Source organism: Erpetoichthys calabaricus, chromosome 14 (genome assembly GCF_900747795.2).
Source record: "Erpetoichthys calabaricus chromosome 14, fErpCal1.3, whole genome shotgun sequence".
Classification (NCBI taxonomy): domain Eukaryota; kingdom Metazoa; phylum Chordata; class Cladistia; order Polypteriformes; family Polypteridae; genus Erpetoichthys; species Erpetoichthys calabaricus.
The window spans coordinates 31,208,434-31,224,530 of record NC_041407.2 but is presented as its reverse complement, the minus strand read 5'-3'; the positions used below and the strand labels follow the sequence as shown (position 1 = coordinate 31,224,530).

Sequence of the window (16,097 nt, the reverse complement as noted above, 5' to 3'; positions counted from 1 at the left end):
TGGAAGGGGTAGCAGGATATAACTGACAAGCTTTAATGGTCATGTAAGGAGTGGTCTAATCCAGATTGTTCTAATGTACTGTAGCTATTTTTTAGGACATTAGCCTACTTATACAGTGAAATATCACAACATACCTGTATAATCTGACACTATGCAGTATCTTAAAAACTTCAAAAAGATCAAAAGTCAATAGCTTATGCCTACTTCCACTATCAATACAATCGAGTCACTACGTATGAGATAAACTCCCAATGCCCAAACACATGACATAATTAAATTGTGTACCACCACCCATAAGCTGATGCATGTTTGGCTTGTTTTCTTAATTGGCACCACTACATGTTGTGCAGGAAGTAACTATTTTTATTTTTGTGGAAGGGGTTTTGTTTGATTTTAACTTCTTTCATTCGTGATTTCACTGGTTAATGCAGATGTAGCCAGAGATGCTTGTAAAGTGTGTTTTGCGGTGAAGTTTTTTGGTGTCTGTGCCCCCCAGGTCTCATGAACAATGACACTCAATTAATTGTCCATATGGATAATCCAGCCTGTTTCGACCCCAGGAAAGTTTCAAAGCAATCACAAATTTGTGAGGCTGTCTGGTGATTTCCAGTCTTGAGTGACGGGAAATGTGAGCTAAACTTGTCTTTGATGCAGCTATCTCCAAAGGTAAAGTATTTGAAACATGACATGTTTGCTGTGAATATGACTTGTTGCAGTTCATGAAAGAAAACAAAACCTAATACTCTGACCTACCTGTGAACCACTGGGTGCACTGCATTATATCAGCAAGGTTACTATACTTAATGAAAACTTTCAATAAAAAAACATTTCTGTAAACTGAAATAATTAACAAAGCCAAAAGAAAAAAATAAAATTGAAACTATTAAATTAGTTGAAAAGACTAACTGAAATAAAAAAAAAAAAGTAAAAATATTTTTAGTTTTTGTAACAACCAGACCTATGCAAGTGCTAACCTTAGCTGCAGGGGTCCCGAAATTAATCAAAATATATTTATACAAATTTCAAATTTGGTTTTTGAATAAATATTCCTGCTGCTCGTCTTTAACCCTTGTAACTTTTAACTCTAAAACAGAAAGTCATCTACCTCGAGCTGCTCGCATACATTCATCCAGTGAATGGTGGCTGATGACAGCATTTGTTGTGACAGTGCAAGCTGAATTCGAGCACATAAAGCATATGGCGAAGAAAGCGATTTACTGTGCGATAATAATGACAGTTCTTCAGGAGCTGATAGTAACAGCATGATAGATTCTGGTCCAAGGGTTAGTGAGGCATACCAAGATGATGATTTTACTTTGAATTTGCTTGGAAAACTTTCAAAGCTGCCGTTCACTGCATCTCTGGGGCTCAAGAGAGAAGTCTTAGATACAGATAATCCCTTACAGAATTTCAAGCTGTTCATAAATGACAGCATGTTAGCTGTAACTCTGAGTCCAAGACACACTATGTAAAGTAAATTCCAGGCTGCATGAGTTGGATGTCTGTTATGATGAGCTGCCATATTTTTTTGCACTTCTTTTATATGAAGATGTAATTCAAAAACCTGAAGTTGGAATGTGCTGGTCAACAAAACCTTTACCATATGGACAGAAAAATCACAAGTGAGTAACGTTTCAGTATATTTATCAGGTGTCTGCGTTTTGTTGACAATAATTCACCTGCAACTTTGCACAGGAGAATTCCTTTTTGAAAATAAAACTGCACTGATCGAGAGACTATCTAGGTCAACATAAATGATCAGCATATTGTTGCTGAACAATCACTTTTGCTTTAAAAAGGTCGTTTAAAAAGGAAGCAATTCAAACCTTGTAAAATTCTTGAGCTGGCAATGTCTCTACTGAACTATAGATAGGTATGTGAAGAGAGTCTGTCAACTACTGAAAAACTAAAGCTACTAATGTGTTTTTTATATTTATTCTGTATTTATTAATTTAACTTTAGTTTTACATTCACAGCTCAAAATTCCTGATATTGTGAAATTAATCCAGTGTCACAATTATGTTTTAAAATATTTGCAATCTCTCTTTCTCTGTCTCTCTCTCAAAATAAATAGTTGAAATATCATATTATTTTTGTTCTTAACATCAGTCATGTCATATATATTGCATTAGGGGTGGGCGGTATGACCAAAATTCTATATCACGGTATTTTTCTAAATTATCCCGGTTTCACGGTATTCGATGGTATTTTTTTCCCCATGCATGAGTGGATGTTAACCACATTTTCCACTGCAATTACTGCAGTAGACTGGCTAAGAATAACCTGTTAGACTGTTATGAGAATTGTACATTGTATAAAAAAACATTTTAATGTGCACACAAGTATTAATACAGGTTTGCATGGCCCCATAAAGTGATAGTTTTCAAGGGGGTGACACTAATGAAGAGAAGGAATCACATTGCATGACAGTTGCAGTCAAAATATAGAACCTTTTTATTGAACAAATTTTGCAAAAACTTAAACTATGATTTTGACAACATCCATCCATCCATTTTCCAACCCGCTGAATCCGAACACAGGGTCACGGGGGTCTGCTGGAGCCAATCCCAGCCAACACAGGGCACAAGGCAGGGACCAATCCCGGGCAGGGTGCCAACCCACCGCAGGACACACACACCATGCACACACTAGGGCCAATTTAGAATCGCCAATCCACCTAACCAGCATGTCTTTGGACTGTGGGAGGAAACCGGAGCGCCCGGAGGAAACCCACGCAGACACGGGGAGAACATGCAAACCCCACGCAGGGAGGACCCGGGAAGTGAACCCGGGTCCCCAGGTCTCCCAACTGCGAGGCAGCAGCGCTACCCACTGCGCCACCGTGCCGCCTTTGACAACATATTTTCAACCATCCAAAGAGGCATTTAGACTTAGTAAAATATCCAGAGGTGCTTGTCAAAACTTGTATTGCACTGAACATGTCTTAGAAAAGTAATAAATAGTAAATATTTTTTGTGAACCAACTACACTTTGTTAATGTTAACTATCTCTGTCCACTGACATGTTAAAATGACTTTTTCAACAACTTTACCATCAATAAACTGCATAATATTTAAACTAATAAATAATAACAATAAAATAAATAATAGTATTATTACTGATAGCTGCACTATTACTTCAAGACTTCAAGCCCAGGTGCATTACACAGTATTCACCAAATTAAAATAAAATAAAATAAAACAAGTACAACTTTGTGATGACATCCTTACCAACTGTACCATCATTTAGGCAAACTGCATTAATATGGACCTTGATTCAAGCTAAGCTATATACATAAATAAAATAACTGCAACTTGCATTTACTGTATAATGCTATTTGTGGTATAGCCCTACGGAAGTGCATTAGGGCCACGGTGAAGAAAAAAAAATACAGTAAAGAGGGAAGAAAAAAAACAAACTACCGGTATATGTCAAGAATAAAGTCGACCTGCTGACTTTATTCTCGACATTTCCACTTTAATTTTGACGCTTATGTCAAGATTAAAGTCAACATTTCCACTTTATTTTCATAGTTTACTTCATAATTAAAGTAGAATGTCATAAACTAAACTTCATCCTAAAATCAATGTTTAATTTACTTGATTTTCTCAAACCCCGTCATAAGTTAATGCAGCACATTAAATGCTTTCTGTTGTGTTCCCCGACCCAGTTGTTAATCACTATGCTTCTTAAACTGACTTCCTATGCACTAAGAGGAGGCAGCAATCACCGCACAGAATCCATTCATTTCATGGTATTCCTGCTCTCTAAAAATTTAGAATGCTAAGATAAATACTTGATATCATTTTCATGATGAAATGCATTAAAGCAGGTATTAAACAAGCACAGTAGTGAGGCGGTAGTGCTGCTTCCTGGCAGTAAGGGGTCCCCAGGTGTAAGTTCAGTGTAGAGACCTTTATGGCAGGTGTGACGAGGCTCCAAAAAACTGGATGTATGAATGGGTATCACAAAGGTTTAACTTAAATAATGTGTAAATGTTGGGTTTGTGATCTGGTGGTCGGAGACACGAACACAGAATTCAATGCATGTTCTTCTGAGCGGGCTTTCTTTATTGCACGCGTGCGGTCTCTTTCTGACGTACCAAAACCCCAGTTCCTATCCGTCCTTTTTCTTTCTCCACATAACCAATCACCACACGATAAACGTCTTTGTGAAATTAAAACTGATTATAAACTTAGCCCACGGAGTGTTCAGAACTTTAAAAATATCTTCGTTATACATGTTTAATTATGCCATCCATTCAGAGTTGCGCCCATCGAAGGATGAATACAAGCAAAACATACATTAGCAGGGTCAATATAGCACAACAAAACCCCACATGACTTTGAAAGGAAATTGAAGCGCCGACTAAACCCACCAGAAAAACATGCAAATGCAAGGCAGGCACGCCACCGTGCCCCCATATGATTAATGCATGCTTTAATGCATTTCACCATGAAAATTATATCAAGTATTTATCTTAGCATTCTAAATGTTCAGAGAGCAGGAAGATCATGAAGTGAATGTATTCTGTGCGGCGATTGCTGCCGGCGCCTCCTCTTAGTGCAAGAAGAAGTCAGTTTAAGAATCACTTAACACAAAGCATTTAATGTGCTATATAACTTATGACGGGGTTTGAAAGCATGTCGTCACACTATTACACAGTACCCAGGTACATTACACTGTATTGAAAACAAATAAAACAAGTACAACTTGGCTTGCAGTATTATCCAGTAGTATAGAAACAGTATTTACACATCTGACCTTTTAAAACTAAAGTATCTCCAGGCTCTTTGTCCATTTTCACCACGCAGCATTCCTATGCTACCGCCCACTATTTGGTGGTGTAGCAGTGAAAAAGAGCCCTAGTGCAACAAATCTGTGTTTAGCGGTGTAGCAGTGAAAAAGGTCCCCACTTGAACAGTTTCCCGCTGCGCCACGTTCCGAACGTCATTTAGGCAATTTAAACTGGTGTTGCGGTATAAGAAAAATCCATATCATAAAAAAAATAAAAAACGGTTTTCGGTATGAACTGGTATACCGCCCAGCACTATATTGCATATATAATATTGCTGCAATAGGCTTGCACCCTGTCCAGGGATTTTATCTGTCTTGCATCCAAAGCTGTTGGGAGAGGCTCCAGGTCTCCTGTGATCCTGCTCTGGATAAAGGGAGTTTAGAAAATGTATATATTGCTCTTAATCTCAGATGCTGTTTCTGTTGTTTCATTGCTGTCCATACTCTTATTACCTGCTCTTACTCAAGTCTCACTACCCCTAACCTTGTTTTTCTTTGTTTCTCTCTGCACACCAATTCAAGCCTAACAGCCCTGTTCTTCTTAAGCCCCCATGATTTTCATGATTACACATGTCAGAATACAGTAGAATCTATTTTCTGATTTTTGATATATTTTCAGGCCTGCAGGTGGCAACATTCTGTCTATAAATTGTATGTGCCCGAGATGAAATCAGAGATTAATATGGCTGGTAGAAAATAAAGAACAGCATGGGAGATTTTTAATACAATATTGAAGGCATTAATTGTAAGCACATTGTCTCGGAGCAGGATATGTTGTGTGCTGTAGACATTTAGAGTAAAACTCCCTCAAACCTTAAAATTCACCTAAATTTCACCTCAAATTGGCCCTTTCTGGGCAAGAAAAGGAAAAGATGAAATGAGCTAACAGTCATGGCACATTTGTTCAGTACAAATGACATAAAAAATATTTTTAAAATTATAAAATTGTTCATATTCAGTATCTAGTTTTGATTATGCTTGTTTTTATCAGTCAAAAACAATACCAGATAGTACAGTAATCCCTCGCTATATCGCGCTTTGACTTTCACGGCTTCACTCCATCGCGGATTTTATATGTAAGCATATCTAAATATATAACGCGGATTTTTCGCTGCTTCGCAGGTTTCTGCGGACAATGGGTCTTTTTACTTCTGGTACATGCTTCCTCAGTTGGTTTGCCCAGTTGATTTCATACAAGGGAAGCTATTGGCGGATGACTGAGAAGCTACCTAATCAGCGCACACAGTTAAGTTCCTGTGTGCTGATTGGCTCAGCAACGGAGTGCTGCATTAACATAATCACAATTAAACAGTTTGACATTATTTGTTCTTGATTTTTTCTTAGATGATTATACTGCAAAGAGATCACCAGTTGAAAAGTAAACTCAGCAAATATTCGATGAATAAGGGGCATCAAACATAAAAATCAGAAAATGTTTCTGCACTTATAGGAGAAAGCCTACTGTACCTTTGATCTTTCCATAAAGTTATTTATAGTTTTATGTTACATGTTAAATAAAAATGCACTGAATTGTTACACAGAAAAAGACATTTAAAAAGCAACTGAAACTATTGCATGATGCCATAAAACAATTTCCCTAAACCCAGTTATCCGGTTCATGGTACAAGTGGGACCAGAGGCTGTCCAGGATGGAAACTTCCCTGGACAGGGCTCCAATTAATTACAGGTTCCATTCACAAACACACACACCGTTACAGTAAACTCATATTACATGGTGTCAATTTAGAGGCACCAACAAAATCTACCTCCAAATTTTTAGATATGTGCAAAAAATACCAGAGCATATGAGGAAATACTCACACAGATGTGGTAAAAATGAACAAACTCCACACAGACAAATAGCATTTAAGGGCAATTGGGGATTGTTGAAATTATTAAACAAAAGCACATTGCACCTAGCACATTATATTTATTTAAATTAGTGACTGAAAAGCAATTATACTTTATTACTATGCACTCTATGCTTCATATATTTTTAACTTATATTAGTAATAATTATTGACTTACCATTGTTGTCTTTGATGTCAACAGTGGCTTGTGCTTCTAATAGCAAAGAAATAAGGTCAGTAGTTCCAGTAAGTGCTGCAAAGTGAAGAGCTGAAAATCTGCCGTTTAAGAAAATAAAGTAATTAATTTTTATTCACAGAAATAACTGATGGCTTAGTTTCTTTAAATAGTAGTTATATATCATCATATACAAATAATGACACAGATCAGTCATTTAATCGTATCTATCATCTTGCTGAGGAGTTAATCTCTATAAAGCACTTTCTCTTTTATACAATAAAATTATACTTAGAACAATGCTATCAAGAACCATTTGCTCCTATTAGGGATATCTATATCATATCAGAAAACAAGACTCATCCATCAATCCATTATCCAACCCACTATATCCTAACTACAGGGAGGCGGGGGTCTGCTGGAGCCAAACCCAGCCAACACCGGATGCAAGGCAGGAAACAAACCCCGGGGCAGGGCGCCAGCCCACCGCAGGGCGCATACACACACACACACACACAAACCAAGCACACACTAGGGACAATTTAGAATCACCAGTGCACCTAACCTGCATGTCTTCGGACTGTGGGAGGAAACCGGAGTACCCGGAGGAAACCCACACAGACACGGGGAGAACATACAAACTCCACACAGGGAGGACCCGGGAAGCAAATCCGGGTCTCCTAACTGCAAGGCAGCAGCGCTACCACTGTGCCGCCCAAAACAAGACTCATGATGGCGACAAATAAATATAATTCAACTTTGCCCAGAACAAGGACCGTGTGGAAAAGCTCCTTGAACCATATCTGGAGGCTGTAAAAACAAGGTAGGCATGATTACCACCGCTATCCCCACAAAAAATGCATGAAAGTAACATGTGAACCAAGAAGGTGAAACAACAAGGTGACTGGTCGGTGTTAGGGTATCAGGTGTGATGACAGTAACATGACAGGCACAGGCAAGAAACGTACAAGCATAAAGGGGACTTCTACTGAATGGATGAGAATCATGGGAGGGATGGTTGATGTCCACTTTCCCGGTCAGGATGATAAAACATTAGAAGAATGAAAGGAGACTGACTGTCAAGGTCATATGCTTCCCCAACATGGTGGGTGGTGGCATCCCTGTGGTGAATCTCCCATGTGCACACCTGCAGAACCGCCCAGGAGTTGCAATCCTGATGGGTAGTCCTGCTGAGTTTCTTAGGAGCTACATAAAAGAGACTTTCACATTTTAAGACGCTTCCACCAGATCTGGAATTGCTTCCTGGATACAATATTGTGGCACTGGAAGTACTCCTTAGTCCAACATAAATGAAGCCACACTGCCTCGCCCAGGAAGACTGAGTCAGAAGAGGAGGAGAGGAGAAGGGAAATGTTTATGGCTGAGGAAAATGGCTGTATTAAGTATTTGATCTAAAAGTATTTATTGGGACTGGTGCCTGTGTGGTTGTGTCTAAGGTTTTGGGCTGCAAGAAGCCCCCTTATAACTAACAATTGAAATTCACGAATACCTTTGCGTATGCTTTTCTTAAAAACAATTTATTTTCACGCTCATATTTATTCATTATGTGGTAATTACCTAGTTTCTTTTCTAATAAAGTGCAAAAGTACAAATCAATGATACTTGGATTATTTCAGTTTCCATTGCATGTATTACATCTGTGTCTACCAGTTTAGCTCTCTCTCTCTCTGTGTGTGACTGTTTTGCATAAATAAAAGCAACCCTCTTAATTTCCATGCTAATCTCTGATCATAATACATGTGCATATGTATTATTATATACATACTGTTTATGACTAACATAATTTGTAGCAGTTCCAAATTATGTACTTGCATATATAAGCTTTTTCTTGTCTATTACAGTCTATGATATATAATAGTATCTATTTTAGAACATTTACCAGCATAACAAGTGCTGCATCTGCGGCCAGACAATTGATTTTTTGGATCCAGTGCCCATAATTTGCTTCTTCATCACCTTTTCTCAAATCGTATACATAAGTAATTTACAGGGCAGGGCCAGGTTAGAATCTGCTTAAAATTCTGAGGAGGGTGGTGATATTTCGGTATAAATAGAGTAAAACATTAGTTATATTTTCAATCACAATGAACAGTAAAGTAAAATCTCCCTTTCAAAATTCCACATTATAAAAACCACACAGAGATTATTCTTTATTTCATTATTTAATATTTTGTTATCCTATAACATGCACATACTCAGTTTATGGCTGTAAATTTCACTTCTTTTCAGTAATCTTAATAGATTTAGATATCACCAAGACAACATAGTGAAGCAACTCTGGATCCAGACCCAAGAGGGACATGCTCCTCAGATGGCCAGAGACTGTCAGAGAAGGTGAGGATACGTGGAGAAACCAGCCACAAAACATTCTCACAGGAGCTGCAAAGGGCAGCACACAGACACAGCACTTAAAGACTCCTTAAACTGGGTGTCACCACTTTTAAACTCCTTTGGCCTGGCTATGTGGCCAACAGTAAGCCTCTGATGTGCTCATGGAGTCTGGGTATTTCCAGAGAGCAGAGCAAGGTTTGGGCAGTGGTGTGTGTGTGTGTGTGTGTGTATGTGCTAGTATTGGGATGAAGCAGTCGTGGTCACACGGAGCCACTGAAGACCTGTGCAGCATGGAGGAATGTCAGAGGAAGGCGGTAGTGGGTTCAGCTGAAGAAGAAACTAACAGTTCTTTTTAGGCTAACAACCACCAACTTACTACGGACTTCTCCCATACACTCAAGTCGCTATAGTTTTTTAAATGTTAATTGAAAATGAATGTCCTATACGCTTAATATCATTTATTGTACTTAGGAAGCGTAATTTACTTGCCATGCAAAAATACAAACTCAAAATGAAAAAAGAAAAGTCGAAATTAAAAATACTGTACATACATGAAATACAAACATTGAACAAATCATACAAAAGAAAACTACGAAGGTTGCTGTTTTTATTTCCACTTCTAATGTTACAGTAATGCAGACAGTTTTAAACTGATGGATGAAGATTCATCCTGTGTGGATGTCTGACTTCTGGTGTGATGTGAATTATTGGTTAGTGTTGTTTATCTGACTCATATTCTGGTTTAAACCAAATCATTTGTACACAGCAGCAGTAACCCTGCTTGTTTTAAAGTTTTCCACTCACAGCACAACAAAGTTTTTGCTTCTTGAACACTGTTTGGGTGTGGATCACGAATATCACATCAAAATTTACCCATCACGTACCGTTTCAGAGAAATCTTCAGTTTTGTCATGGTTTTTTTTTTTTATTTGTATTCAAACATTTTCGCTCCCATAAGTGACTTATCAACAGCGGTTTGTGCAACCTGGGCATGTCCAGGCATTGAATCAGGCCAGTATGGAAGCTGTTCTGTGGAAGTTGACATCCTGGGTAGGTATGAACGAGCTTGACACTGTCTCAGCATGCTATAAAGGTGGCTTGCATACACCGATCCTGCTCATTTGGTTAATATAGACAGTCAGTGTGTATGTATAGTATCACTATAGTAAAGTATAGTATCTGTAGCAATATAACAGTAAGTAAACTTGATGCTATAGACGTTTTGGTGTCGGGCGATACGTCTCATCAATGTTGTAACAGCCGCAATACATTCTGTTATATCTGTGACGAATATACACTTGCGCCTCATAGACATTGGATGACTGCTGTTGTGAAGAAAGCTTATCATCTGTATTTTGGCTGCAAAATTGGTGATCAAGACAAGGAATGGGCACCTCACATTTGCTGTGCGACATGTGCTGTCAGTCTGAAAGCCTGGCTCAGACACTCGAAAGACGATGCCATTTGCTGTTCCGATGATATGGCGAGAACAGAAAGTCTAGGGGTGGGCGGTATGACCAAAATTCTATACCACGGTACTTTTCTAAATTACCCCGGTTTCATGGTATTCAACGGTATTTTTTTTCCCCATGCATGAGTGGATGTTAACCACATTTTCCACTGCAATTAATGGCTAAGAATAACCTATTCCACTGTCAAGAGTATTGTACATTGTACAAAAAAAACATTTTAATGTGCACACAAGTATTAATACAGTTTTGCATTGCCCCATAAAGTGATAGTTTTCAAGGGAGTGGCACTAATGGAGAAGGTATCACATTGCATGACAGATGCAGTCAAAATATAGAACCTTTTTATTGAACAAATTTTGCAAAAACAAACTATAATTTTGACAACATATTTTCAACCATACAAAGAGGCAGTTAGACTTAGTAAAATATCCAGAAGTACTTGTCAAAAATTGTATTGCACCGAATATGTCTTAGAAAAGGAATAAATAGTAAATATTTTTTTGTAAACCAACTACACTTTCTATTAATGTTAACAATCTCTGTCCACTGACACGTTAAAGTGACTTTTTAAACAACTTTATCATCATTAAACTGCATAATATTTAAACTAATAAATAATAACAATAAAATAAATAATAGAATTATTACTGATAGTTGCACTATTACTTCAAGACTTCAAGCCCAGGTGCATTACACAGTATTCACCAAATTAAAATAAAATAAAACAAGTGCAACTTGGTGATGACATCTTTACCAACTGAACCATCATTTAGGCAAACTGCATTAATATGGACATTGCTTCAAGCTAAGCTATACTGGGAAGAAAAAAACAAACTATATGTCGAGAACAAAGTCGACATTTCCACTTTATTCTCATAGTTTACTTCATAATTAAAGTAGAATGTCGTAAACTAAACTTCTTCCTAAAATCAATGTTTAATCAATTACTTAATTTACCCCGTCATAAATTAATGCAGCACATTAAATGCTTTGTGTTACGTTCCCCGACCCAGTGGTTAATCACTATGCTTCTTAAACTGACTTCCTCCGCACTAAGAGAAGACAGCGCTCACCATACAGAATCCATTCACTTCATGATATTCCTGCTTTCTGAAAATTTAGAATGCTAAGATAAATACTTGATATCATTTTCATGATGAAATGCATTAAAGCAGGTATTACACATGCACGGTAGTGAGGCGGTAGTGCTGCTCCCTCGCAGTAAGAGGTCCTCAGGTGTATGTTCAGTGTAGAGAACTTTATGGCAGGTGTGACGAGGCTCCAAAAAACTGGATGTATGAATAGCTATCGCGCAGGTTTAACTTAAATATTGTGTAAATGTTGGGTTTATGATCTGCTGGTCGGAGACACGAACACAGAATTCAATGCATGTTTTTCTGAACGGGCTATCTTTATCACATGCATGCTGTCTCTATCTGACGTACCAAAACCCCAGTTCCTATCCTTCCTTTTTCTTTCACCACATAACCAATCACCACACGATAAACGTCTTTGTGAAATTAAAACTAGTTATAAACTTAGCCCACGGTGTGTTCAGAACTTTAAAAATATCTTTGTTATACATGTTTAATTATGCCATCCATTCAGAGTTGCGCCCATCTCTGAACGAGTCGCCAGCACATCGCAGGATGAATACGAGCAAAACATACACTAGCAGGGTCAATATAGCACAACAAAACCCCACATCCTACATGACTTTGAAAGGAAACTGAAGCACGCCGAGTAAACCCACCAGAAAAACATGCAAATGCAAGGCAGGCACGCCATCGTGCCCCCATATGATTAATGCATGCTTTAATGCATTTCACCATGAAAATTATATTAAGTATTTATCTTAGCATTCTAAATGTTCAGAGAGCAGGAAGATCATGAAGTGAATGTATTCTGTGCGGCGATCGCTGCCGGCGCCTCCTCTTAGTGCAAGAAGAAGTCAGTTTAAGAATCACTTAGCAAAGCATTTAATGTGCTATATAACTTATGATGGGGTTTGAGAAAATCTAGTAAATTAAATATTCATTTTAGGATGAAGTTTAGTTTACGATGTTCTACTTTAATGACAAATTACGAGAATAAAGTCAACATGTCCACTTTAATCTTGACATAAACGGCGAGAATAAAGTAGAAATGTCGAGAATAAAGTCAACATGTCGTCACACTATTACACAGTACCCAGGTACATTACACTGTATTGAAAACAAAACAAGTACAACTTGGCTTGCAGTATTATCCAGTAGTATAGAAACAGTATTTACACATCTGACCTTTTAAAGCTAAAGTGTCTCCAGGTGACAGACGTGATTCCTTTTTTTCGGCAAAAGTTCTTCTGTGTCATCATGTTCAACTTTATTGTCGGCTTCAGTTTCGGAATGTTCTCTGTCCATTTTCACCGCGCAATACCTATGCTACCGCTACCTATTTGGTGGTGTAGCAGTGAAAAAGAGCCCTAGTGCAACAAATCTGTGTTTAGCGGTGTAGCAGTGAAAAAGGTCCCCACTTGAACAGTTTCCCGCTGCGCCACGTTTCGAACGTCGTTTAGGCAATTAAAACCGGTGTTGCGGTATAAGAAAAATCCATATCATAAAAAAAATAAAAAACGGTTTTCGGTATGAACCGGTATACCGCCCAGCACTAAGAAAGACCATGTGACGGACTGTTACTTCTGTTTGACTAATGTGTCTGGTTTCTCTGCCAAAAACAAGAAGTCAATTGAATATCCTAATCTGCCTTGAGCAATGAGACCCGTGCCACTTGACGACAGTCTTCCAATTCCGAAACCACCAGAGGATTGGACCTTAGACGAACCAGATGAAGAAACTGCAATGCAAGGTCCTGACAGTGACATTGCCGCGGATTTTGAACCGTGCTCATCAGGCGATCCACATCTGATAACACAGTCTGAATTGAATGATTTGGTCAGAGATTTTTGTCTGTCAAAAGCAAAAGCCGAGCTGCTGGGTTCGAGACTGCAGGAATGGTGTTTGCTGTCAGCAGGTACGAACATTTATGTGTTTCGAGGCCAACATCATGATTTAACCAAATTTTTTGCACAAGTCGACAGTCTCCGTTTCTGTTGTGACATTGAAGGATTGTCCTCGGCCTTAGGTTATGATCACAACCCGGAAGAGTGGCGTCTCTTCCTTGATTCGTCAATGTTAAGCCTGAAAGCTGTTCTGCTACACAATGGCAACATTTATCCTTCAGTACCTGTTGGCTATGCAGCACACATGGAAGAAACGTATGAGAATATGGAACTATTGCTGAAGCACGTCCAGTATAGCAGGTACAATTTGAATATCTGTGGAGATCTTAAAGTCGTTGCTCTGTTACTAGGACTGTAGCTCGGCTATACAAAGTACTGTTGTTTCATCTGTGAATGGGAAAGCCGTGCCAAAGAGCCGCACTATTCTCGACAGAACTGGCCACTCCGTAAAAAGTTAGTTCCAGGACAGAAAAATGTGGCACATGAATCGCTTGTCGACCCGGCATAGATATTTTTGCCTCCTCTTCACATAAAACTGGGACTCATGAAGAATTTAGTGAAAGCACTGAACAAGGAAGGTGAAGGTTTTCGTTATTTAAGACAGATGTTCCCAAGAATAACTGAAGCCAAGATCAAAGAGGGCATTTTTGTTGGCCCCCAGATCAGACATGTTATGAGTGACAAGCGGTTTGAAGATCTGTTAGTTGGGCAGGAAAAAATTGCCTGGAAAGCCTTCATAGATGTTGTTGACAATTTTCTGGGCAATTACAGCGCCCCAAACCACATTCAGCTGGTAGACAAACTTTTCAAAGCATACAAGACAATGAAATGCAACATGTCACTCAAGATTCATTTCCGCCACTCACACTTGGACTTCTTCCCCGCACATCTCGGTGCTGTCAGTGACGAACATGGTGGAAGGTTTCACCAGGACATTGCTACGAATATTGCTACGACACTGAAACAATACCAGGGCAACTGGAATCCATCAATGCTTGCTGACTACTGTTGGACAATGCAACGTGAAAACCAGACATTGAATACAAAAGAAAATCAGGAGCAAAACACTTTTAATTCTGTTGAATTTAATAGCTCATGCGAAACATAAACGTGACTAAATGCATTACTGTCAGTAAACATATAAATGTCTATATCTCAGAGTTCCTACGTGATGCAGTAAAACCCAGTAGGTACCCTGTCACAATCAGCAAAAACTTTTCAGGAAGCAAGACTTTTCAAAAAAAATTGTTGTGCTGCGAATATATTCGCTCATCATCACCAAGCAACATGAACTGAGTTGACATAGAAAGATCACTGGAAATTTTGTGGATTTAACCTAAAGTTCAGAAGAAATTGTAGAAAATTTAATAAAAGTGCTGACAATATTTTTCTTAAACATTGAATAGAAATTTTGATTTATTGTACACACCTAGACTTAACATACACTTGCCAATTTCTATTATCGTCGTATAAGAATATAAGTAATTTGACAAACGAGAGGAGACCTGTCACTCTATCAGGTCTTTTGTTCAGTTAATAGCTAAGCTGCCCCATCATCTCATTCACAATCTCCTTAAAGTTTGTCAAAGTTTCTGTTTCAACTACATGTCTTGGTAGTTTGTTCCAGTGTCTCACAACTGTCAGTAGAACATGTCCTTAAGTCCTGGGATGCACTTGGTTATTATCTTCTGCACAGCTTCAAACGCTGCTATGTCTTTCTTGTACCATGGTGACCAAAACTGAACACAACACTCCAGATGCGGTGTTCCGAAAGCATTATATAGTTTGAGCATAACATCCCTTGACTTAAATTCAACTGTTTTTATGATATAACATTTTATTTGCCCTTTAATTTGCTTCTGTGCATTGCTTAGTCAATGAAAATGCTACATCAAGAAAAAACCCTAAATCCTTTTTCAGAAGTTGCTTCCTGTATGACAGTGTCTCCTGTCTTGTATTTATAATTGATGTTCCTTTTGCCCAAGAGCAGCACTTTGCACCATTCTGTATTAAACTGCATTTTCCAGGTGTTTGCCCAGTTCTGAAGGTTGTCCAGGTCATTTTGAATTGTTTTTGCTGTCTCCTCAATGTCTACCATCCCTTCAAATTTCACTAGAATTACCAGAGCCTACGAAAAAACTCGTAGATCCAGCCCACCTTAAATCCGTTCGCACCTCTCCGTCAGCGTCTTTTGTCCTGTAAATGTGCCGAAATGCACGTTCTGTAGCTGTGGGGGGATAGAATAGCAGGCTGCTTGCTGCTTGTCTTTATCGGCACATTTACAGGACAAAAGACGTTGACGGAGAGGTGCGAACGGATGGTGGGCTGAATCTACAAGTTTTTTCGTAGGCTCTGGTAATTCTAGTGTTAATGACTATACCGAGATCTAGACAGGCGTCACCATGTGTTGCCTTTAAACAAACCATGTGAAAAAAAGTAATTTGCCATCT

At 38.5% G+C, this 16,097-nt stretch overlaps 1 protein-coding gene across 3 annotated transcripts in view; it reads right to left on the bottom strand.

Moving 5' to 3' along the window:
* Positions 1–16,097, bottom strand: part of LOC114664886 (caskin-2-like) — a 309,053-nt gene that overhangs the window by 244,753 nt on the left and 48,203 nt on the right. For all 3 annotated transcript variants that reach the window (XM_028819182.2, XM_051936226.1, XM_051936225.1), the window contains exon 4: positions 6,826–6,923. In XM_028819182.2, the coding sequence (XP_028675015.2) occupies positions 6,826–6,923 (98 nt within the window). The remainder of the gene's footprint in view (positions 1–6,825; positions 6,924–16,097) is intronic.